Raw genomic sequence first — 26,753 nt, forward strand, 5'->3', positions numbered from 1 at the left:
CAGTCCTTATCTGAGTTATAATACCCACTCCTACAGTCCTTATCTGAGTTATAATACCCACTCCTGCAGTCCTTATCTGAGTTATAATACCCACTCCTACAGTCCTTATCTGAGTTATAATACCCTCTCCTACAGTCCTTATCTGAGTTATAATACCCACTCATACAGTCCTTATCTGAGTTGTCCTACCCTCTCCTACAGTCCTTATCTGAGTTATCCTACCCTCTCCTACAGTCCTTATCTGACATCTGAAGTCCTTATGTACAGTATTTGATAAGCGTCCCATTGACACTGGGAGCTTGTCAACTTTGATGTTAAGACACATAGATTGGGGGAATGATTAACGTTTGACGACAGTGTGGGGTAAGATGTTGATCTTCTTATTGAGAAGACAGCGATGGATAGAGTACTGTGATGGTTAGAATACTGTGATGGGTAGAATACTGTGATGGGTAGAATACTGTGATGGGTAGAATACTGTGATGGGTAGAATACTGTGATGGGTAGAATACTGTGATGGGTAGAATACTGTGATGGATAGAATACTGTGATGGATAGAGTACTGTGATGGGTAGAATACTGTGATGGATAGAATACTGTGATGGGTAGAATACTGTGATGGGTAGAATACTGTGATGGGTAGAAGACAGTGATAGTTAGAATACTGTGATGGGTAGAATACTGTGATGGTTAGAAGACAGTGATAGTTAGAATACTGTGATGGGTAGAATACTGTGATGGTTAGAAGACAGTGATGGTTAGAAGACAGTGATGGTTAGAAGACAGTGATGGTTAGAATACAGTGATGGTTAGAAGACAGTGATAGTTAGAATACTGTGATGGGTAGAATACTGTGATGGATAGAAGACAGTGATGGTTAGAAGACAGTGATGGTTAGAAGACAGTGATGGTTAGAATACAGTGATGGATAGAGTACTGTGATGGATAGAAGACAGTGATAGTTAGAATACAGTGATGGTTAGAATACAGTGATGGTTAGAATACAGTGATGGATAGAGTACTGTGATGGTTAGAAGACAGTGATGGATAGAAGACAGTGATAGTTAGAATACTGTGATGGGTAGAATACTGTGATGGTTAGAAGACAGTGATGGATAGAAGACAGTGATGGTTAGAAGACAGTGATGGTTAGAAGACAGTGATGGGTAGAAGACAGTGATGGGTAGAATACTGTGATGGTTAGCAGACAGTGATGGATAGAATACTGTGATGGATAGAGTACTGTGATGGGTAGAATACTGTGATGGGTAGAATACTGTGATGGTTAGAATACTGTGATGGGTAGAATACTGTGATGGGTAGAATACTGTGATGGGTAGAAGACAGTGATAGTTAGAATACTGTGATGGGTAGAATACTGTGATGGTTAGAAGACAGTGATGGTTAGAAGACAGTGATGGGTAGAATACTGTGATGGTTAGAAGACAGTGATGGTTAGAAGACAGTGATGGTTAGAAGACAGTGATGGTTAGAAGACAGTGATGGTTAGAATACAGTGATGGATAGAGTACTGTGATGGATAGAAGACAGTGATAGTTAGAATACAGTGATGGTTAGAATACAGTGATGGTTAGAATACAGTGATGGATAGAGTACTGTGATGGTTAGAAGACAGTGATGGATAGAAGACAGTGATAGTTAGAATACTGTGATGGGTAGAATACTGTGATGGTTAGAAGACAGTGATGGATAGAAGACAGTGATGGTTAGAAGACAGTGATGGTTAGAAGACAGTGATGGGTAGAAGACAGTGATGGGTAGAATACTGTGATGTTAGAAGACAGTGATGGATAGAATACTGTGATGGATAGAGTACTGTGATGGGTAGAATACTGTGATGGATAGAATACTGTGATGGGTAGAATACTGTGATGGGTAGAATACTGTGATGGGTAGAAGACAGTGATAGTTAGAATACTGTGATGGGTAGAATACTGTGATGGTTAGAAGACAGTGATAGTTAGAATACTGTGATGGGTAGAATACTGTGATGGTTAGAAGACAGTGATGGTTAGAAGACAGTGATGGGTAGAATACTGTGATGGTTAGAAGACAGTGATGGTTAGAAGACAGTGATGGTTAGAAGACAGTGATGGTTAGAAGACAGTGATGGTTAGAATACAGTGATGGTTAGAAGACAGTGATAGTTAGAATACTGTGATGGGTAGAATACTGTGATGGATAGAAGACAGTGATGGATAGAAGACAGTGATGGTTAGAAGACAGTGATGGTTAGAAGACAGTGATGGTTAGAATACAGTGATGGATAGAGTACTGTGATGGATAGAAGACAGTGATGGATAGAAGACAGTGATAGTTAGAATACTGTGATGGTTAGAAGACAGTGATGGATAGAAGACAGTGATGGGTAGAAGACAGTGATGGGTAGAATACTGTGATGGTTAGAAGACAGTGATGGGTAGAAGACAGTGATGGGTAGAATACTGTGATGGTTAGAAGACAGTGATGGTTAGAAGACAGTGATGGGTAGAAGACAGTGATGGGTAGAATACTGTGATGGTTAGAAGACAGTGATGGTTAGAAGACAGTGATGGTTAGAAGACAGTGATGGATAGAAGACAGTGATGGTTAGAAGACAGTGATGGATAGAAGACAGTGATGGTTAGAAGACAGTGATGGATAGAAGACAGTGATGGTTAGAAGACAGTGATGGTTAGAAGACAGTGATGGTTAGAAGACAGTGATGGTTAGAATACTGTGATGGGTAGAATACTGTGATGGATAGAAGACGGTGATGGTTAGAAGACAGTGATGGTTAGAAGACAGTGATGGGTAGAATACTGTGATGGATAGAAGACAGTGATGGTTAGAAGACAGTGATGGGTAGAAGAAAGTGATGGGTAGAATACTGTGATGGATAGAAGACAGTGATGGTTAGAAGACAGTGATGGATAGAAGACAGTGATGGTTAGAAGACAGTGATGGTAGAAGACAGTGATGGGTAGAATACTGTGATGGATAGAAGACAGTGATGGTTAGAAGACAGTGATGGTTAGAAGACAGTGATGGTTAGAAGACAGTGATGGATAGAAGACAGTGATGGTTAGAAGACAGTGATAGTTAGAATACTGTGATGGTTAGAAGACAGTGATGGATAGAAGACAGTGATGGATAGAAGACAGTGATGGTTAGAAGACAGTGATGGTTAGAAGACAGTGATGGTTAGAAGACAGTGATGGTTAGAAGACAGTGATGGTTAGAAGACAGTGATGGATAGAAGACTGTGATGGTTAGAAGACAGTGATGGTTAGAAGACAGTGATGGTTAGAAGACAGTGATGGTTAGAAGACAGTGATGGTTAGAAGACAGTGATGGTTAGAAGACAGTGATGGTTAGAAGACAGTGATGGATAGAAGACAGTGATGGTTAGAAGACAGTGATGGTTAGAATACTGTGATGGTTAGAAGACAGTGATGGTTAGAAGACAGTGATGGTTAGAAGACAGTGATGGTTAGAAGACAGTGATGGTTAGAAGACAGTGATGGATAGAAGACAGTGATGGTTAGAAGACAGTGATGGATAGAAGACAGTGATGGTTAGAAGACAGTGATGGTTAGAAGACAGTGATGGTTAGAAGACAGTGATGGTTAGAAGACAGTGATGGATAGAAGACAGTGATGGTTAGAAGACAGTGATGGATAGAAGACAGTGATGGTTAGAAGACAGTGATGGTTAGAAGACAGTGATGGTTAGAAGACAGTGATGGTTAGAAGACAGTGATGGTTAGAAGACAGTGATGGATAGAAGACAGTGATGGGTAGAAGACAGTGATGGTTAGAAGACAGTGATGGTTAGAAGACAGTGATGGATAGAAAACAGTGATGGGTAGAAGACAGTGATGGATAGAAGACAGTGATGGGTAGAATACTGTGATGGTTAGAAGACAGTGATGGTTAGAAGACAGTGATGGATAGAAGACAGTGATGGTTAGAAGACAGTGATGGTTAGAAGACAGTGATGGATAGAAGACAGTGATGGTTAGAAGACAGTGATGGTTAGAAGACAGTGATGGATAGAAGACAGTGATGGATAGAAGACAGTGATGGATAGAAGACAGTGATGGTTAGAAGACAGTGATGGTTAGAAGACAGTGATGGATAGAAGACAGTGATGGTTAGAAGACAGTGATGGTTAGAAGACAGTGATGGTTAGAAGACAGTGATGGTTAGAAGACAGTGATGGATAGAAGACAGTGATGGTTAGAAGACAGTGATGGTTAGAATATAATGTTTTGGTGATTTACTCCTCTTCAGATTGGATTGTGGAACTCCAACAACGGCCTTAACCTTACCGAAAGTCTGAAGGATACGGGGACTAACATCACAGATTCCATGGCCAACAGGACTCTGGTCGTCACCACTATCCTGGTAAGTCAAGTCACGTCTCAGGGGTCACAACATACTTAAGAAGATTAAAAAAGACTAAAACAATATAACAATTGAATTGAAACAACTGTGGAGCAAATAGTCAAACTAGTCACTGGGTAGTCCAATAGTCAAACCAGTCACTGGGTAGTCCAATAGTCAAACTAGTCACTGGGTAGTCCAATAGTCCAACTAGTCACTGGGTAGTCCAATAGTCCAACTAGTCACTGGGTAGTCCAATAGTCCAACTAGTCACTGGGTAGTCCAATAGTCCAACTAGTCACTGGGTAGTCCAATAGTCCAACTAGTCACTGGATGGTCCAATAGTCCAACTAGTCACTGGATGGTCCAATAGTCCAACTTGTCACTGGGTAGTCCAATAGTCCAACTAGTCACTGGGTTGTCCAATAGTCCAACTAGTCACTGGGTAGTCCAATAGTCCAACTAGTCACTGGGTAGTCCAATAGTCCAACTAGTCACTGGGTAGTCCAATAGTCCAACTAGTCACTGGGTAGTCCAATAGTCCAACTAGTCACTGGGTAGTCCAATAGTCCAACTAGTCACTGGATGGTCCAATAGTCCAACTAGTCACTGGGTAGTCCAATAGTCCAACTAGTCACTGGGTAGTCCAATAGTCCAACTAGTCACTGGGTAGTCCAATAGTCCAACTAGTCACTGGGTAGTCCAAATAGTCACTGGGTTGTCCAAATAGTCACTGGGTTGTCCAATATGCCAACTAGTCACTGGGTTGTCCAACTAGTCACTGGGTTGTCCAATAGTCCAACTAGTCACTGGGTAGTCCAATAGTCCAACTAGTCACTGGGTAGTCCAATAGTCCAACTAGTTACTGGGTAGTCCAATAGTCCAACTAGTCACTGGGTAGTCCAATAGTCCAACTAGTCACTGGGTAGTCCAATAGTCCAACTAGTCACTGGGTAGTCCAATAGTCCGACTAGTCACTGGATGGTCCAATAGTCCAACTAGTCACTGGGTAGTCCAATAGTCCAACTAGTCACTGGGTAGTCCAATAGTCCAACTAGTCACTGGGTAGTCCAATAGTCCAACTAGTCACTGGGTAGTCCAAATAGTCACTGGGTTGTCCAAATAGTCACTGGGTTGTCCAATATGCCAACTAGTCACTGGGTTGTCCAACTAGTCACTGGGTTGTCCAATAGTCCAACTAGTCACTGGGTAGTCCAATAGTCCAACTAGTCACTGGGTAGTCCAATAGTCCAACTAGTTACTGGGTAGTCCAACAGTCCAACTAGTCACTGGGTAGTCCAATAGTCCAACTAGTCACTGGGTAGTCCAATAGTCCAACTAGTCACTGGGTAGTCCAATAGTCCAACTAGTCACTGGATGGTCCAATAGTCCAACTAGTCACTGGGTAGTCCAATAGTCCAACTAGTCACTGGGTAGTCCAATAGTCCAACTAGTCACTGGGTAGTCCAATAGTCCAACTAGTCACTGGGTAGTCCAATAGTCCAACTAGTCACTGGGTTGTCCAATAGTCCAACTAGTCACTGGGTTGTCCAATAGTCCAACTAGTCACTGGGTAGTCCAATAGTCCAACTAGTCACTGGGTTGTCCAATAGTCCAACTAGTCACTGGGTAGTCCAATAGTCCAACTAGTCACTGGGTAGTCCAATAGTCCAACTAGTCACTGGGTAGTCAAATAGTCCAACTAGTCACTGGGTAGTCCAATAGTCCAACTAGTCACTGGGTTGTCCAATAGTCCAACTAGTCACTGGGTAGTCCAATAGTCCAACTAGTCACTGGGTAGTCCAATAGTCCAACTAGTCACTGGGTAGTCCAATAGTCCAACTAGTCACTGGGTTGTCCAATAGTCCAACTAGTCACTGGGTATTCCAATAGTCCAACTAGTCACTGGGTTGTCCAATAGTCCAACTAGTCACTGGGTAGTCCAATAGTCCAACTAGTCACTGGGTTGTCCAATAGTCCAACTAGTCACTGGGTAGTCCAATAGTCCAACTAGTCACTGGGTAGTCCAATAGTCCAACTAGTCACTGGGTAGTCCAATAGTCCAACTAGTCACTGGGTAGTCCAATAGTCCAACTAGTCACTGGGTTGTCCAATAGTCCAACTAGTCACTGGGTTGTCCAATAGTCCAACTAGTCACTGGGTAGTCCAATAGTCCAACTAGTCACTGGGTTGTCCAATAGTCCAACTAGTCACTGGGTAGTCCAATAGTCCAACTAGTCACTCGGTAGTCCAATAGTCCAACTAGTCACTGGGTAGTCCAATAGTCCACCTAGTCACTGGGTTGTCCAATAGTCCAACTAGTCACTGGGTAGTCCAATAGTCCAACTAGTCACTGGGTAGTCCAATAGTCCAACTAGTCACTGGGTTGTCCAATAGTCCAACTAGTCACTGGGTTGTCCAATAGTCCAACTAGTCACTGGGTTGTCCAATAGTCCAACTAGTCACCGGGTTGTCCAATAGTCCAACTAGTCACTCGGTAGTCCAATAGTCCAACTAGTCACTCGGTTGTCCAATAGTCCAACTAGTCACTGGGTTGTCCAATAGTCCAACTAGTCACTGGGTAGTCCAATAGTCCAACTAGTCACTGGGTAGTCCAATACCAATAGTCCAACTAGTCACTGGGTAGTCCAATTAGTCACTGGGTAGTCCAATAGTCCAACTAGTCACTGGGTATTCCAACTAGTCACTGGGTTGTCCAATAGTCCAACTAGTCACTGGGTTGTCCAATAGTCCAACTAGTCACTGGGTAGTTCAATAGTCCAACTAGTCACTGGGTAGTCCAATAGTCCAACTAGTCACTGGGTTGTCCAATAGTCCAACTAGTCACTGGGTAGTCCAATAGTCCAACTAGTCACTGGGTAGTCCAATAGTCCAACTAGTCACTGGGTAGTCCAATAGTCCAATTAGTCACTGGGTAGTCCAATAGTCCAAACAGTCAAAGAAAATATGGCCGTATTATCGACATATGATCCTCAGTTATTGGCTACCTTACTATTTTGTTTAATTTACAAGATATATAATTGTATAATGTATAATTTTGTTCAAAAAAGAGACACCCACCTCATATCCGAAGTGGTTTACTAGATAAGTTAGTTGGCTAGCCTTCCGTTAGCTATATTTCAGAGGTAAAAAGTTGGATATTAAATGATTAGTGTCATATTTTACAATATACAGCGTGTCCCACAAAATGTGTATATATATATTACTTTTTTAGATAACTCTCAAAATGTATCTTAACTTAACTTCCATAATTTACAATGAAAATCGGTGGTCAGCTTGCTGGAATCAAATCAAAGTTTATTTGTCACGTGCGCCGAATACAACAGACGTTGAACACCTCACAGTGAAACGCTTACTTACAGGCTCTAACCAATAGTGCGAAAAAAGGTATTAGGTGAACAATAGGTAAGTAAAGAAAGGGTGTGTTTAGTCGCAAAACATACCTGTATTTACTAGTCCGTTTAAATGTTTAGCTTGAGGTGATTTAATCCTCTAACGGCTAGAGATTATCCGAAATTAGGGGGTGTCCGATGTTGGGGAAAATTAGCTATGAGTCCAGAATTCCAAATATCCACATGAAAGAGTTCAATAGTACAAATAGTCACCGGGGATAGTCCAGTAGTCCATATATAGTATAACAGTCCAATAGTCTTAGTAGTTATATACTAATAGTATAATAGTCCAGTAGTCCATATATAGTATAATAGTCCAATAGTCTTAGTAGCTATATACTAATAGTTTGATAGTCCAGTAGTCAATATATAACAGTCCAATAGTCTTAGTAGTTATATACTAATAGTTTGATAGTCCAGTAGTCCATATATAACAGTCCAATAGTCTTAGTAGTTATATACTAATAGTTTGATAGTCCAGTAGTCCATATATAACAGTCCAATAGTCTTAGTAGTTATATACTAATAGTTTGATAGTCCAGTAGTCCATATATAACAGTCCAATAGTCTTAGTAGTTATATACTAATAGTTTGATAGTCCAGTAGTCCATATATAGTATAATAGTCCAATAGTCTTAGTAGTTATATACTAATAGTTTGATAGTCCAGTAGTCCATATATAGTATAATAGTCAAATAGTCTTAGTAGCTATATACTAATAGTTTGATAGTCCAGTAGTCCATATATAGTATAATAGTCCAATAGTCTTAGTAGCTATATACTAATAGTTTGATAGTCCAGTAGTCCATATATAGTATAATAGTCAAATAGTCTTAGTAGCTATATACTAATAGTTTGATAGTCCTGTAGTCCATATATAGTATGATAGTCCAATAGTCTTAGTAGTTATATACTAATAGTTTGATAGTCCAGTAGTCCATATATAATAATCCAATAGTCTCAGTAGTTATAAGGGATATTTCAATAATCATAAGTCATAAGAAATAATCCAATAGTAAGAGTAACTATTGTAGGAAGATACACAAAGTCAGTTGGAGAGGGTAGTTGGAACTCCTTGTGCACTGTGGTTTCTACTATCTTTTCTCAATCCAAACTAAGAAACCACACAGTCTACTAATGGGGTATGTTCATTACAGAGATGTTGACGACTCTATCGCCTCATCTCACAGGAAAACCCTTACGTCATGTACAAGAAGTCTGACAAGCCTCTGTACGGTAACGACCGGTTCGAAGGTTACTGCCTGGACCTGCTGAAGGAGCTGTCCAACATCCTGGGATTTGCCTACGAGGTTAAACTGGTGTCTGATGGGAAGTATGGAGCTCAAAACGATAAGGGAGAATGGAACGGCATGGTGCGGGAACTCATAGACCATGTGAGTCACTTGCCTGTACCAGGAGAGAGGCAGAACGAGAAAGAGAAAATGTTTTACTTTATGGAAAATAAAGAGAAAAGTGAATGGATGTTTACGGTAGACGCCTATCACTTGCTGTCACACTACAGTACAGTGCAGGTACAGTACAGGTGTATGGCTCACATGAGTGGCTGAGTTCCCCCACTGGACTGTACTGTGAATATGGTCAATTAACATTTATAGTAATGCTACTAGTGGCAGATACAATAACTAGTCGATGTAGTTCAGAGCTGCCCAACCCTGTTTCTGGAGAGATTCCCTCCTGTAGGTTTTAACTCCAACCCTGTTCCTGGAGAGATACCCTCCTGAAGGTTTTAACTCCAACCCTGTTCCTGGAGAGCTACCCTCCTGTAGGTTTTAACTCCAACCCTGTTCCTGGAAAGTTACCCTCCTGTAGGTTTTCACTCCAACCCTGTTCCTGGAAAGTTACCCTCCTGTAGGTTTTAACTCCAACCCTGTTCCTGGAGAGATACCCCCCTGAAGGTTTTAACTCCAACCCTGTTCCCGGAGAGATACCCTCCTGAAGGTTTTAACTCCAACCCTGTTCCCTGAGAGATACCCTCCTAAAGGTTTTAACTCCAACCCTGTTCCTGGAAAGTTACCCTCCTGAAGGTTTTCACTCCAACCCTGTTCCCGGAGAGATACCCTCCTGAAGGTTTTAACTCCAACCCTGTTCCCGGAGAGATACCCTACTGAAGGTTTTCACTCCAACCCTGTTCCCGGAGAGATACCCTCCTGAAGGTTTTAACTCCAACCCTGTTCCCGGAGAGATACCCTACTGAAGGTTTTCACTCCAACCCTGTTCCCGGAGAGATACCCTCCTGAAGGTTTTAACTCCAACCCTGTTCCCGGAGAGATACCCTACTGAAGGTTTTCACTCCAACCCTGTTCCCGGAGAGATACCCTCCTGAAGGTTTATACTCCAATCCTGTTCTTGGGAGAGATACCCTACTGAAGGTTTTCACTCCAACCCTGTTCCTGGAAAGTTACCCTCCTGAAGGTTTTAACTCCAACCCTGTTCCCGGAGAGATACCCTCCTGAAGGTTATCGCTCCAACCCTGTTCCCGGAGAGATACCCTCCTGAAGGTTTTCGCTCCAACCCCAGTTATAAGTAACCTGACTCAGTTTATTTTTATCTTTATTTAACCTGGTAGGTCAGTTGAGAACAAGTTCTCATTTACAACTGCCACCTGCCCAAGATGAAGCAAAGCAGTGTGACACAAACAACACAGAGTTACACATAAACAAATGTATAGTCAATTACACAATATAAAAACATATATTTACAGTGTGTGCAAATGTAGAAGAGTAGGGCAATAAATAGGCCATAGAGGCGAAATAATTACAATTTAGCATTAACACTGGAGTGATAGATGATGATGTGCTAATTATAAGAATCAGATGTGCTAGATTAGGGTTGGAGTGAAAACCTACAGGAGGGTAACTCTCCAGGAACAGGGTTGGAGTTTAAACCTTCAGGAGGGTATCTCTCCAGGTACAGGGTTGGAGTTTAAACCTTCAGGAGGGTATCTCTCCAGGAACAGGGTTGGAGTGAAAACCTTCAGTAGGGTATCTCTCCAAGAACAGGATTGGAGTATAAACCTTCAGTAGGGTATCTCTCCAGGAACAAGGTCGGCCAGGCCTGATGCAATTCCTATAGAACCTGCTCTGTCTGTGACAGGTAGCAGACCTGGCTGTGGTCACTCTGATTAGCCCTGATGTAATTTCTGCATTAACCTGCTCTGTCTATGACAGGTAGCAGACCTGGCTGTGGCTCCTCTGACCATCACCTATGTGAGGGAGAAGGTGATAGACTTCTCTAAACCCTTTATGACCTTGGGAATCAGTATCCTGTACCACAAACCCAACGGCACCAACCCTGGAGTGTTCTCCTTCCTCAATCCCCTGTCTCCTGACATCTGGATGTACGTACTACTGGCCTGCCTCGGAGTCAGCTGTGTCCTGTTTGTCATCGCCAGGTAAGGGGTTAGGGGTTAGGGGTCAGGTGTCAGGGGTTAGGGTGAACACTGTCTCCTGACATCTGGATGTACGTACTACTGGCCTGCCTCGGAGTCAGCTGTGTCCTGTTTGTCATCGCCAGGTAAGGGGTTAGAGGTCAGGGGGTCAGGTGTTAGGGGTCAGGGGGAAAGGGGTCAGGTGTCAGGGGGTCAGGGGGTCAGGGGTTAGGGTGAACACTGTCTCCTGACATCTGGATGTACAGGTTTACTGCCAAAATAAAGGCAACACTTGACTAAATGAGGGTTCTGGCGGTTCTCTTCTGGTGTGGGGTTTAGGTCCACTTAGCCCCTTACTGGGCAGAGTAAATGCCAATAAATACCATTCTGATTGATCACCTTCAACCAGGGCTCCCGAGTGGCGCAGCGGTCTAAGGTACTGCGTTTCAGTTCTAGAGGCGTCACTACAATAAATTCAATTGATTGGACATGATTTGGAAAGGCACACACCTTTCTATTTAAGGCCCCACAGTTGACAGTGTATGTCAGAGCAAAAACCAAGCCGTGAGGTCGAAGGAATTGACATTAGAGCTCAGAGACAGGATTGTGTCGAGGCACAGATTTGGGGAAGGGTACCAAAACATTTCTGCAGCATTGAAGTTCACAAAGAACACAGTGTCCTCTATCATTCTTAAATAAAAGAAGTTTGGAACCACCAAGACTCTTCCTAGAGCTGGCCACCCGGCCAAACTGAGAAATTGGGGGAGAAGGGCCTTGGTCAGGGAGGTGACAAAGAACCCGATGGTCACTCTGACAGAGCTCCAGAGTTCCTCTGTGGAGATCGGAGAACCTTCCAGAAGGACAACCATCTCTGCAACATTCCACCAATCAGACCTTTATAGTAGAGAGACCAGACAGTAGCCACTCCTTAGTAAAAGGTACATGACAGCCCGCTTGGAGAGCTTGAGAGGATCTGCAGAGAAGAATGTGAGAAACTCCCCAAATACAAGTGTGGCAAGCTTGTAGCGTCATACCCATAAAGACTCAAGGCTGTAATCGCTGCCTAAGGTGTCATTATGGGTTATTGTGTGTAGATGGGTGAGAAAATATATATTTTGAATTCAGGCTGTGGAATAAGTCATGGGGTATGAATACTTTCTGAATGTCTTTGTTGTTCTTATTGAGGAAAATGTAGCATAGCTAACTGCAGTATTTGTTCTGTCTGAAATCTGGCTACCTTGTCTTACTGCAGTATAGGTCTATGGCGTAACCTACCTAGCTAGTTTTCCAATACCCATTGCATGCATTGTAAAGTAGCTAGCTAGCAGTGTGACAGTTTCCCAAAGTTTGGCATTGGTTTTGATCCTGCTTTGAACTTATTTCAAATCATCAGGTGTAGAAGCACGGTGGCTAGGAAAAACTCCCTAGAAAGGTCAAAACCTAGGAAGAAACCTAGAGAGGAACCAGGCTATGTGGGGTGGCCAGTCCTTTTCTGGCTGTGCCGGGTGGAGATTACAACAGAACATGGCCAAGATGTTCAAATGTTCCTAAATGACCAGCATGGTCAAATAATAATAATCACAGGCAGAACAGTTGAAACTGGAGCAGCAGCACAGCCAGGTGGACAGCAAGGAGTCATCATGTCAGGTAGTCCTGAGGCATGGTCCTAGGGCTCAGGTCCTCAGAGAGAGAGAAAGAAAGAAAGAGAGAAAGAGAGAATTAGAGAGAGCATACTTAAATTCACACAGGACACCGGATAAGACAGGAGAAGTACTCCAGATATAACAAACTGATCCTAGCCCCCCGACACATAAACTACTGCAGCATAAATACTGGAGGCTGAGACAGGAGGGGTCAGGAGACACTGTGGCCCCATCCGATGACACCCCCGGACAAGGCCAAACAGGAAGGATATAACCCCACCCACTTTGCCAAAGCACAGCCCCCACACCACTAGAGGGATATCTTCAACCACCGACTTACCATCCTGAGACAAGGCCGAGTATAGCACACAAAGATCTCCGCCACGGTACAACCCAAAGGGGGGGGGGGGGCAACCCAAGTGACGCACCCCTCCTAGGGACGGTATGAGAGAGCCCTAGTAAGCCAGTGACTCAGCCCCTGTAATAGGGTTAGAGGCATAGAATCCCAGTGGAAAGAGGGGAACCGGACAGGCAGAGAGAGCAAGGGCGGTTCGTTGCTCCAGAGCCTTTCTGTTCACCTTCACACTCCTGGGCCAGACTACACTCAATCATATGACCCACTGAAGAGATGAGTCTTCAGTAAATACTTAAAGGTTGAGACCGAGTTTGCGTCTCTCACATGGGTAGGCAGACCATTCCATAAAAATGGAGCTCTATAGGAGAAAGCCCTGCCTCCAGCTGTTTGCTTAGAAATTCTAGGGACAATTAGGAGGCCTGCGTCTTGTGACCGTAGCATACATGTAGATATGTACGGCAGGACCAAATCAGAGAGATAGGTAGGAGCAAGCTAACTACCTAGCTAATCAAAACAAAAAACATATTCATCGGCTATCTAGCTACCCTTCTTTGCCTGTTTGTTAGCTAGCTAACTAATGGGGCTAGCTGCTGGACAAACAACCTAATGTTAGCTAATGTGATATCTGTTTGTATTGATTGGTTAACCTCAGCTTGAATACCTCCATATTGCTAGCAATCGACAATAGCCTAGGTTGGTTCGCATACCCTTCTTATGACTGGCAGCCTGGTGGAAATATTGGAAATATATTTAATTGGAATATTGGAAATATATTTAATTGGAATATTGGAAATATATTTCACAGCGGCTTAGATGGTATAATGGTTCTCCCTTAATTGCTTGTTTTGTCACATGAACTCAAATTAGTAGAACTATTTTAATTGTTGCAAACCAGGAAATCGCTTTTAAAATGTTGGAGTGTGATTTGTGCCGCTTTTATAGACACTGTGGTGAAAATGTGCTGTGAAGTTCCCTCTACATTATGTTGTAAAGTGGTGTTGGTTCCCTCCTACATTATGTTGTAAAGTGGTGTTGGTTCCCTCTACATTATGTTGTAAAGTGGTGTTGGTTCCCTCCTACATTATGTTGTAAAGTGGTGTTGGTTCCCTCTACATTATGTTGTAAAGTGGTGTTGGTTCCCTCCTACATTCGGTTGTAAAGTGGTGTTGGTTCCCTCCTACATTCTGTTGTAAAGTGGTGTTGGATCCCTCTACATTATGTTGTAAAGCGGTGTTGATTCCCTCTACATTATGTTGTAAAGTGGTGTTGGTTCCCTCCTACATTATTTTGTAAAGTGGTGTTGGTTCCTCCTACATTATGTTGTAAAGTGGTGTTGGTTCCCTCCTACATTATGTTGTAAAGTGGTGTTGGTTCCCTCCTACATTATGTTGTAAAGTGGTGTTGGTTCCCTCCTACATTATGTTGTAAAGTGGTGTTGGTTCCCATCCTATAAGTGCTGTTAGACTTACCACAGTCTCCAAAGGGAAATGGATTTAAATTCCCCAAGTGACATCCCTTTGGGCCCTGGTCAAAACAAGTGCCCCATGTAGTGAATATGGTGTCATTTGGGACGCAAACAGAATAAAAGCAGCAATACATAATTTTCCCCCAGGCATTGACATCCATTTCCCTTTGAAGACTGTGGTAAGTCAAACAGCCCTTATAGGATGTCCCTCATAGCACATTTTCACCACAGTGTATATAAAAGCATCGCAAATCACGTTTACTATAAACTGGCAAAGCATGCACTGTTTTGAAATGTTTGATTAGGTATCTGTGGCAAATAAAACTACTTTACCATAAGTCTTGTTGTGATACGGTATATTTAAGTTGTGTTTACTTAATTGCTACCTACACAAAGCCCTGGTTGGGGTGTGGACCAGAAGCCTATTTATAACAGAGACCTAAAGACCTCATGATGGTTATCTGGCAGGACTCTCTTCTCTGAACCAGAGAGGACCAACACCACTTTACAACATAATGTAGAGGGAAACAACACCACTTTACAACATAATGTAGAGGGAACCAACACCACTTTACAACATAATGTAGGAGGGAACCAACACCACTTTACAACATAATGTAGAGGGAACCAACACCACTTTACAACAGAATGTAGAGGGAACCAACACCACTTTACAACAGAATGTAGGAGGGAACCAACACCACTTTACAACATAATGTAGAGGGAACCAACACCACTTTACAACATAATTTAGGAGGGAACCAACGCCACTTTACAACATAATGTAGAGGGAACCAACACCACTTTACAACAGAATGTAGGAGGGAACCAACACCACTTTACAACATAATGTAGGAGGGAACCAACACCACTTTACAACAGAATGTAGAGGGAACCAACACCGCTTTACAACATAATGTAGGAGGGAACCAACGCCACTTTACAACATAATGTAGAGGGAACCAACACCACTTTACAACATAATGTAGAGGGAACCAACACCACTTTACAACATAATGTAGAGGGAACCAACACCACTTTACAACATAATGTAGAGGGAACCAACACCACTTTACAACATAATGTAGAGGGAACCAACACCACTTTACAACATAATGTAGAGGGAACCAACACCACTTTACAACATAATGTAGGAGGGAACCAACACCACTTTACAACATAATGTAGAGGGAACCAACACCACTTTACAACATAATGTAGAGGGAACCAACACCACTTTACAACATAATGTAGAGGGAACCAACACCACTTTACAACATAATGTAGGAGGGATCCAACACCACTTTACAACATAATGTAGGAGGGAACCAACACCACTTTACAACAGAATGTAGGAGGGAACCAACACCACTTTACAACATAATGTAGGAGGGAACCAACACCACTTTACAACATAATGTAGAGGGAACCAACACCACTTTACAACATAATGTAGGAGGGAACCAACACAACTTTACAACATAATGTAGGAGGGAACCAACACTACTTTACAACATAATGTAGAGGGAACCAAGACCACTTTACAACATAATGTAGAGGGATCCAACACCACTTTACAACATAATGTAGAGGGAACCAACACCACTTTACAACATAATGTAGAGGGAACCAACACCACTTTACAACAGAATGTAGAGGGAACCAACACCACTTTACAACATAATGTAGGAGGGAACCAACACCACTTTACAACATAATGTAGAGGGAACCAACACCACTTTACAACATAATGTAGGAGGGAACCAACACCACTTTACAACATAATGTAGAGGGAACCAACACCACTTTACAACAGAATGTAGGAGGGAACCAACACCACTTTACAACAGAATGTAGGAGGGAACCAACACCACTTTACAACATAATGTAGGAGGGAACCAACACCACTTTACAACATAATGTAGAGGGAACCAACACCACTTTACAACATAATGTAGAGGGAACCAACACCACTTTACAACATAATGTAGAGGGAACCAACACCACTTTACAACATAATGTAGAGGGAACCAACACCACTTTACAACATAATGTAGAGGGAACCAACACCACTTTACAACATAATGTAGGAGGGAACCAACACCACTTTACAACAGAATGTAGAGGGAACCAACACCACTTTACAACATAATGTAGAGGGAACCAACACCACTTTACAACATAATGTAGGAGGGAACCAACACCACTTTACAACATAATGTAGGAGGGAACCAACACCACTTTACAACATAATGTAGGAGGGAACCAACACCACTTTACAACATAATGTAGGAGGGAACCAACACCACTTTACAACATAATGTAGGAGGGAACCAACACCACTTTACAACATAATGTAGGAGGAAACCAACACCACTTTACAACATAATGTAGGAGGAAACTAACACCACTTTACAACATAATGTAGGAGGGAACCAACACCACTTTACAACATAATGTAGGAGGGAACCAACACCACTTTACAACATAATGTAGGAGGGAACCAACACCACTTTACAACAGAATGTAGAGGGAACTTTAAATAAAATGTTGTTGGAGGTTCAAACAGGAAATGGGAGCCAAAAGAAATAGAATTCATTGCCTTTATATTTTAGTCATTTAGCATACGCTCTTATCCAAAGCGACTCACAATCATTGGGATCTAGATTTTAGGGTGGCGACACAATATAACAAAACCTTGCTGGTAGCGGTGAAGCTGAACTTAAATACAGTATGTTTTCATTGAATTTGTCCCAAATTGCACCCTATTACATATGCAGGGCACTACTTTTTTTTGTTTTAACCCTTTGGTCGAAAGTAGTGCACTATGGGAAATAGGGTGCCATTTTGGACACATGCATTGTTAATGTTTAACTGCCCTTTTTTTCCCCTGTGTGTAGGTTTACCCCCTATGAGTGGTACAACCCTCACCCCTGTAACCCTGACTCTGACGTGGTGGAGAACAACTTCACTCTCATCAACTCTGTCTGGTTTGGGGTGGGAGCTCTGATGCAGCAAGGTACAGCCGTCTGTTTCTCTCTTAGAGCCCACTAATGCAGCCAGGTACTGCTGTCAGGAACAAGACTAAGGATTCATGAATGTGCCCTCACACTACCCTCGTACCGCTGTCTCCTTCCTCTGTACTGCAAAGAATGAAAAGCAAAGATTGTTCATATGGGTGGGAAAATTAGCGAGAGCAATTTAAGTCTGCTTATTTTTTTTTCAATACATTTTCTTAGATAATTGGTATCAGACAAATTGTTAAAGGTGTTTGGTTAATGTTACAAGACCAGCAAACCAAAAATAACCACGTGAACTCATTATTATCCGAGAGAGCACCGATTTTTCGGCTTTCAGACAAATTCTTGTCGTCTCGTGAGACTCTATAAATAGGAATGGACTCCTCTAACCTGTCTGTGTTGTTGGTTTTCATGCAACAGGATCTGAGCTGATGCCTAAAGCCCTGTCTACGAGGATAGTAGGAGGCATCTGGTGGTTCTTCACCCTCATCATCATCTCCTCTTACACGGCCAACCTGGCTGCCTTCCTCACCGTGGAGAGGATGGACTCTCCCATCGACTCGGCTGACGATCTGGCCAAGCAGACTAAGATAGAGTATGGAGCTGTGAGAGACGGATCAACCATGACCTTCTTCAAGGTACACAGGCGGACGCACACACACACACACACACACACAGGTGGACACACACACACACACGGACACACACGGACACACACACACACGGACACACACGGACACACACGGACACACACGGACACACACGGACACACACACACACACACACACGGGGACACGGAAACACGGGGACACACACGGAAACACACACGGAAACACACACGGACACACACACGGACACACACAGGGACACACACACGGACACACACACGGACACACACAGGGACACACACGGACACACACAGGGACACACACAGAGACAGGCATGGAGAGACAGACAGACGGACACACACAGAGACAGGCATGGAGAGACAGACAGACGGACGGACCCTCTTCAACAACTTCAATATCTCTCTCTCTCTGAGCTCATCTCCTGGCTATTGGTCTTCTTCAAACAGAACTGAGAAGGATAACGTATGTGATATACTACTACAGTATATTCAGAGATATTGTATTGCAAAGAGAGACCACCATCCACCTATCATCTCGCAGTTGTTTGTCCTTGATGCCTTAGACAGGAGATAGTTTTGAGTCTTAACATAAGACTGTAATACTTTACATGTCCGTAGACCATCTGTCTGCAAGGCTGAAACGTGAGAATGAATGTTTTAGAAAATATATATAATTTCATCAGAAAATAGGCAGCGGGAGGGAGAGAGAAAGTGAGCATACTTCCCTAATGGCACCCTATTCCCTATATAGTGCACTACTTTTGACCAGAGCCCTATGAGCCTATAAGTAGTGCACTACATGTTGTGTTGCTGTCATGCTGTGTTGTTTTAGGTCTCTCTTTATGTAGTGTTGTGTTGTCTCTCTTGTCGTGATGTGCGTTTTGTCCTATATTTTTATTTTGTTTATTTTTAATTTTAATCCCAGCCCACGTCCCCGCAGGAGGCCTTTTGCCTTTTGGGAGGCCGCCATTGTAAATAAGAATTTGTTCTTAACTGACTGCCGAGTTAATTAAAGGCTAAATGCATAAAAACATAGGGAATAGGGTGTCATTTGGGACAGCCTGAGTTAGGAGGTTAGGAACTTGTCGACCATCAACTGCTGCAACCTGATGGGGTTTAATCCATTAACACTGTCATGCTTGATGACTTCCCCTATATCTCCTGGCTAGCTAACTATAGGACCCTATATCTCCTAGCTAGCTTACTGTAGGACCCTATATCTCCTAGCTATCTGACTGTAGGACCTATATCTCCTAGCTAGCTTACTGTAGGACCCTATATCTCCTACCAGCTTACTGTAGGACCCTATATCTCCTAGCTAGCTTACTGTAGGACCCTATATCTCCTAGCTAGCTAACTGTAGGACCCTATATCTCCTAGCTAGCTAACTGTAGGACCCTATATCTCCTAGCTATCTGACTGTAGGACCTATATCTCCTAGCTAGCTTACTGTAGGACCCTATATCTCCTACCAGCTTACTGTAGGACCCTATATCTCCTAGCTAGCTTACTGTATGACCCCATATCTCCTAGCTAGCTTACTGTAGGACCCTATATCTCCAAACCAGCTTACTGTAGGACCCTATATCTCCTAGCCAGCTTACTGTAGGACCTCTGGGTGATGACATCCCCTATATCTCCTAGCTAGACCACTGTAGGACCCTATATCTCCTAGCTAGCTTACTGTTGGATCTCTAGATGATGACTTTCCCTGTATCTCCTAGCAAGCCTACTCTAGGACCTCTGGATGCGTAGAGCAGATTAGTCAACAGAGAGAGATTTAAACACAGCTGTCACGCTTACCCAGATGATTGAAGGAAGGGAAACACCAGCAGGGATTTAGACTTCACTATAAGCAACTGGACAGGCATTTCCATAGCAGCGTGAAACAAATTGTCTCTGTCTAATATGTTTTTCCATGTGAACACTTTGTACAATAACAAATCAAGCAATGTGGGGTAATGCACTTTATATAGATACTTTAATATCAGAGAAGGGATGGTCTCATAAACAACTGGACAGGCCTGTACATTGCAGTGTAACCATTCATTCTGTAATCAGATATATTTCATATTCCACCAGTCTAAAACAACACATCTCTGTCCAATATGCCACATTTTAATACTGACCTGTAATATCATCATTGTGTAGTAATATCAATTAATCGAGTAATGTGGGGTCGTGCTCTTTATATCAAACCGTTTTGATTTTCTCAACGGGACAGAAGTCTCCATAACTGTGTGAAACAATACATTTCTGTCCAATATGTTAGTTGTTGTCTAACGCTGACCTCTAATATCAACACTGTGTACAATGTCAACAGACCCAGCAATATGAGGTAATGCACTTTATAGCCACACATCTGAAATGGCTGTAAAAGTCTGTTCAGTTTTCCTATGAATCTGCATTGAATTGGCGATTTTGGCATCAAATTCTCCCTTCTTTGCTTTTTCTCGGAAATCTAATCTCCACCAATAAAACGTGCTATTATTATTATTACTATTATTTGAACCTTTATTTAACTAGGCAAGTTGTGCTATTATTATTGTCATTTAAAAGGAAACAATGTGTTGTTGTTGTCCATTTAGAAATCCAAGATCTCCACCTATGAGAAGATGTGGGCGTTTATGAGCAGCAGGAAGAACACAGCTCTGGTGAAGAACAACAGAGAGGGGATCCAGAGAGTCATGACCACAGACTACGCTCTCCTCATGGAATCCACCAGCATAGAGTACATCAGTCAGAGGAACTGTAACCTCACGCAGATCGGAGGCCTCATAGACTCTAAGGGCTACGGCGTGGGCACTCCCATAGGTAAGAACCACGGACGCAGGAAAATCACTTTGTGTGAATTACCCTCCCCTATCACTTCTGAATGCTGACATGCTAGAGGAACACGTCAAGGCTGCCCTCTCTCCCCTTTGCTGTTCTTCTACCCAGAACCACTCGCTCATGCTGCCGTCAGTCACCAGACATGCACAAAATTCTTCACTTTATGCTGATGATGTGCTATGTAGCTCATTTGTTGGGCAATGTAGCTCATTTGTGACCTATTTTTGTTTACCTAATGGCCTCATGAGCTGCTCTGATACTCAGATCTCATTCCTCTCTCCCCCAGGCTCCCCCTACAGAGACAAAGTGACCATCGCCATCCTGCAGCTCCAGGAAGAAGGGAAGCTCCACATGATGAAGGAGAAGTGGTGGAGAGGGAACGGTTGTCCCGAGGAGGACAGTAAGGAGGCCAGCGCCTTGGGAGTGGAGAACATCGGTGGCATTTTCATAGTGCTAGCAGCCGGACTGGTTCTCTCTGTGTTTGTAGCTATCGGAGAGTTCATTTACAAATCCAGGAAAAACTTGGACATAGAGGAGGTGAGTGTAGGGCAGTGTGAGTGGCATCATAAGTACTAACAGAAAAAAAGGTGCTCCGCGACTGTTATTATGGACCTTCTACATAGAGTAGGTTGCTGTGGACCTTATACACACAGTCAGTCAGTTGCTATGCACATTATACAATACACACAGTCAGTCAGTTGCTGTGCACATTATACAATACACACAGTCAGTCAGTTGCTATGGACATTATACAATACACACAGTCAGTCAGTTGCTATGGACATTATACAATACACACAGTCAGTCAGTTGCTATGCACATTATACAATACACACAGTCAGTCAGTTGCTATGGACATTATACAATACACACAGTCAGTTGCTATGGACATTATACAGCACATAGAGTTATACCGTTGTTACTGAACTTGTATAAACACAGTCAGTCAGTCAGTCAGTCAGTTGCTGTGGACTTTATACATTACAGTACACCCATTCAGACTGTTATGGACTGTACACACAGTCAGTTGCTATGGACCGTACACACAGTCGGTTGCTATGGACCGTACACACAGTCGGTTGCTATGGACCGTGCACACAGGTGGTTGCTATGGACCGTACACACAGTCTGTTGATATGGACCGTATACACAGTCAGTTCCTATGGACCTTAAACACACAAAGTTAGTTGCTTTTATGAATGCTGTTTTCTCGTCAAAGGACAGCTTTTTTTTTTATCAGGACAACTTGTTTCATCAGGCCAACAGTTTGGATTTGGGGAACTGCAGTGCAACAATCACACACAAATTACTTTATTGTAGAGTAGGCCTAGTGTTTGACGTACTTTTGATTTAGATAAAAATGAACATTTTTATTCCTTTATTGGCACAATATCTTATTTATAACGAGAGTCGGTTGGGTTTAAGGGAGGCACACCACTTGACTGTCTTGGCCTTGCTGTTTCTGTGTGAAAATGTATTATTTTGTGTCATGACATGATACTGTAGGTAAGTGATGAAGATATAAGGTTTCACTGGAGGTTAATACGCACCATTACTGATCTATAACTTGTTAATTACATTTACTGATCTATAACTTATTGATTACATTTAACTAATGATTAGGTTTGAGGATATCATGTTTTGCTTGCAAATGTTTGCAAATTTACATCCAGGTATTTGTACAGCATAACGTAACAGTATTGCTTCTTCTGAACACCTTTGCTTGTATTCATATATATATGAAAATATCTGAATGATTGTATGTACATGTGAGTGAGGTTTTTCCGAATCATTTATGGATGAGATGCCCCTTGAGACTTTATTCATTGAGTCGCTTTCATTCGTTGCTTTTTGTATCATTTGACGTTCATGAAAATGCATGTAAAAGTTGTCATGTTGGTTTTGTTTATGAACGACTAAAGTTATGTGGAGAACGTGACTTCTTTTCTTTGTCTCATTTATTTCTGGTTCCGTTGGTTCTGTTTGGATCCATTCTGTTCATCTGCATGCAAGGCCTTGTCTTTTTCAGTCATGGATAGAAAGCAGATCACACGCACACCTTTTTGATCCCAACCCAGTCTGTGTATCCACGGGTTTAGACTTCAGAGTAATGATTCCAACCCAGTCTGTGTATCCACGGGTTTAGACTTCAGAGTAATGATTCCAACCCAGTCTGTGTATCCACGGGTTTAGACTTCAGAGTAATGATTCCAACCCAGTCTGTGTATCCATGGGTTTAGACTTCAGAGTAATGATTCCAACCCAGTCTGTGTATCCATGGGTTTAGACTTCAGAGTAATGATTCCAACCCAGTCTGTGTATCCACGGGTTTAGACTTCAGAGTAATGGTTCCAACCCAGTCTGTGTATCCACGGGTTTAGACTTCAGAGTAATGATTCCAACCCAGTCTGTGTATCCACGGGTTTAGACTTCAGAGTAATGATTCCAACCCAGTCTGTGTATCCACGGGTTTAGACTTCAGAGTAATGATTCCAACCCAGTCTGTGTATCCACGGGTTTAGACTTCAGAGTAATGATTCCAACCCAGTCTGTGTATCCATGGGTTTAGACTTCAGAGTAATGATTCCAACCCAGTCTGTGTATCCATGGGTTTAGACTTCAGAGTAATGATTCTAACCCAGTCTGTGTATCCATGGGTTTAGACTTCAGAGTAATGATTCCAACCCAGTCTGTGTATCCACGGGTTTAGACTTCAGAGTAATGATTCCAACCCAGTCTGTGTATCCATGGGTTTAGACTTCAGAGTAATGATTCCAACCCAGTCTTTGTATCCATGGGTTTAGACTTCAGAGTAATGATTCCAACCCAGTCTGTGTATCCATGGGTTTAGACTTCAGAGTAATGTTTCCAACCCAGTCTGTGTATCCACAGGTTTAGACTTCAGAGTAATGATTCCAACCCAGTCTGTGTATCCACAGGTTTAGACTTCAGAGTAATGATTCCAACCCAGTCTGTGTATCCATGGGTTTAGACTTCAGAGTAATGATTCTAACCCAGTCTGTGTATCCATGGGTTTAGACTTCAGAGTAATGATTCCAACCCAGTCTGTGTATCCATGGGTTTAGACTTCAGAGTAATGATTCCAACCCAGTCTGTGTATCCACAGGTTTAGACTTCAGAGTAATGATTCCAACCCAGTCTGTGTATCCATGGGTTTAGACTTCAGAGTAACGATTCCAACCCAGTCTGTGTATCCACAGGTTTAGACTTCAGAGTAATGATTCCAACCCAGTCTGTGTATCCATGGGTTTAGACTTCAGAGTAATGATTCCAACCCAGTCTGTGTATCCACGGGTTTAGACTTCAGAGTAATGATTCCAACCCAGTCTGTGTATCCATGGGTTTAGACTTCAGAGTAATGATTCCAACCCAGTCTTTGTATCCATGGGTTTAGACTTCAGAGTAATGATTCCAACCCAGTCTGTGTATCCATGGGTTTAGACTTCAGAGTAATGTTTCCAACCCAGTCTGTGTATCCACAGGTTTAGACTTCAGAGTAATGATTCCAACCCAGTCTGTGTATCCACAGGTTTAGACTTCAGAGTAATGATTCCAACCCAGTCTGTGTATCCATGGGTTTAGACTTCAGAGTAATGATTCTAACCCAGTCTGTGTATCCATGGGTTTAGACTTCAGAGTAATGATTCCAACCCAGTCTGTGTATCCATGGGTTTAGACTTCAGAGTAATGATTCCAACCCAGTCTGTGTATCCATAGGTTTAGACTTCAGAGTAATGATTCCAACCCAGTCTGTGTATCCATGGGTTTAGACTTCAGAGTAACGATTCCAACCCAGTCTGTGTATCCACAGGTTTAGACTTCAGAGTAATGATTCCAACCCAGTCTGTGTATCCATGGGTTTAGACTTCAGAGTAATGATTCCAACCCAGTCTGTGTGTCCATGGGTTTAGACTTCAGAGTAATGATTCCAACCCAGTCTGTGTATCCACAGGTTTAGACTTCAGAGTAATGATTCCAACCCAGTCTGTGTATCCAAGGGTTTAGACTTCAGAGTAATGATTCCAACCCAGTCTGTGTATCCACGGGTTTAGACTTCAGAGTAATGATTCCAACCCAGTCTGTGTATCCACGGGTTTAGACTTCAGAGTAATGATTCCAACCCAGTCTGTGTATCCACGGGTTTAGACTTCAGAGTAATGATTCCAACCCAGTCTGTGTATCCATGGGTTTAGACTTCAGAGTAATGATTCCAACCAGTCTGTGTATCCAAGGGTTTAGACTTCAGAGTAATGATTCCAACCCAGTCTGTGTATCTCCACCAGAGTATCTGATATCATATCTCTTGTTGTTTCTGGGATTCTTTTTTTATTTTTAACTTTTATTTAACTAGGCAAGTCAGTTATTTTCAATGATGGCCTACCGGGGAACAGTGGGTTTAACTGCCTCGTTCAGGGGGCATAACGACAGATTTTCCCCTTGTCAGCTCAGGGGCTACCTGCCGCCCCAATTCATTAAGTGCCTCAGACTAAGCGGTGGCTAGGAACAGTTTTGCCTTTTTAGATCACATGGACAGGAGGCGAGGGTTGACCCCAAGAGACAGTTGACAACTTATGACAACCTCACAACTGTTATAACACGCAGGACCATTTAGGTAGTGGGTATCGGATCGTATAAGCAGACATCTGTAACTTAAATAATGTTATGTCATTGTTATGACAGCTTCACCTTGAATTTATAAGGTGACAGAACCATGGCAGGTTCCTCGTTATAAGACACCTTTAATTTGTTAAACCCAAATTACATTTTCTAGATGGTTGATCTACCAATGGTTAATTATCGTGACGTAGGAGTGCAGATCATTCATGCAGTCAACTGTCCTCTTCCATTCCGGATACTCCACTAAGCCTCAGTAAGGCTGGAAAAAACTACAGATTTATCCTCAAATACTTTCAGCCTTTATTCGGTGACAGCACATCGTCTCCTAACCAACCTGTGTGAGAGTAAGCTCAGTAAATAATGTTATAATTATTGAGTGGATTAATGGGACTATCTCAGGCACCCGCTCTTAAGCTTCGTCCCAAATGGTACCCTATTTCGTACATAGTGCACTACTTCCTGTTCGGAAGTAGTGCACTATATAGTGAATAAGGTGGTAATTTGGGATTCACTTATAAGCTGCTCAGTCACTGGGACCGACTGTCACATCACACAGAACGGAGAATATGAGTTCTCTCTCTCTCGCGCTCTCACTCAGCAAAAACCTCGGGCCTTTGTGTGTGTCTAGATTTACATAACATTGAAACTAAAGCCTGAGGACAAAGCATATCAACGGGACATTCCTTGACTTCACAAGGAGCAGCTGAAATTATAACATGCAAATCAATAACAGATCTGAAGCTGAATCGGTCTACAATGTAATTTTAGATACTATCAACTACTAAATCATCGTCTATGAAAATACACTTGGTATAAGATACCAAAAACACATGGATGTTTTACTCTGTTCCACTGGAACAACCCAATGACAAGACCTTGATCATTCTATCCAAAGGAACATCCATTCTATCCAAAGGAACATCCATTCTATCCAAAGGAACATCCATTCTATCCAAAGGAACATCCATTCTATCCAAAGGAAC

At 42.5% G+C, this 26,753-nt stretch overlaps 1 protein-coding gene across 2 annotated transcripts in view; it reads left to right on the forward strand.

Moving 5' to 3' along the window:
- Positions 1 to 23,071, forward strand: part of LOC110508097 (glutamate receptor ionotropic, kainate 1) — a 122,737-nt gene extending 99,666 nt beyond the window's left edge. For both annotated transcript variants that reach the window (XM_090224105.1, XM_036965396.2), the window contains 7 exons: positions 4,296 to 4,409; positions 8,992 to 9,195; positions 10,990 to 11,213; positions 17,553 to 17,671; positions 18,093 to 18,310; positions 20,889 to 21,114; positions 21,419 to 23,071. In XM_090224105.1, the coding sequence (XP_090080231.1) occupies positions 4,296 to 4,409; positions 8,992 to 9,195; positions 10,990 to 11,213; positions 17,553 to 17,671; positions 18,093 to 18,310; positions 20,889 to 21,114; positions 21,419 to 21,708 (1,395 nt within the window). In that variant the 3' untranslated portion in view covers positions 21,709 to 23,071. The remainder of the gene's footprint in view (positions 1 to 4,295; positions 4,410 to 8,991; positions 9,196 to 10,989; positions 11,214 to 17,552; positions 17,672 to 18,092; positions 18,311 to 20,888; positions 21,115 to 21,418) is intronic.
- The last annotated feature ends 3,682 nt before the right edge of the window (positions 23,072 to 26,753 follow it).

This window comes from Oncorhynchus mykiss, chromosome 27 (assembly GCF_057628025.1).
Source record: "Oncorhynchus mykiss isolate SJ-2025 chromosome 27, ASM5762802v1, whole genome shotgun sequence".
In the NCBI taxonomy this organism is placed as follows: domain Eukaryota; kingdom Metazoa; phylum Chordata; class Actinopteri; order Salmoniformes; family Salmonidae; genus Oncorhynchus; species Oncorhynchus mykiss.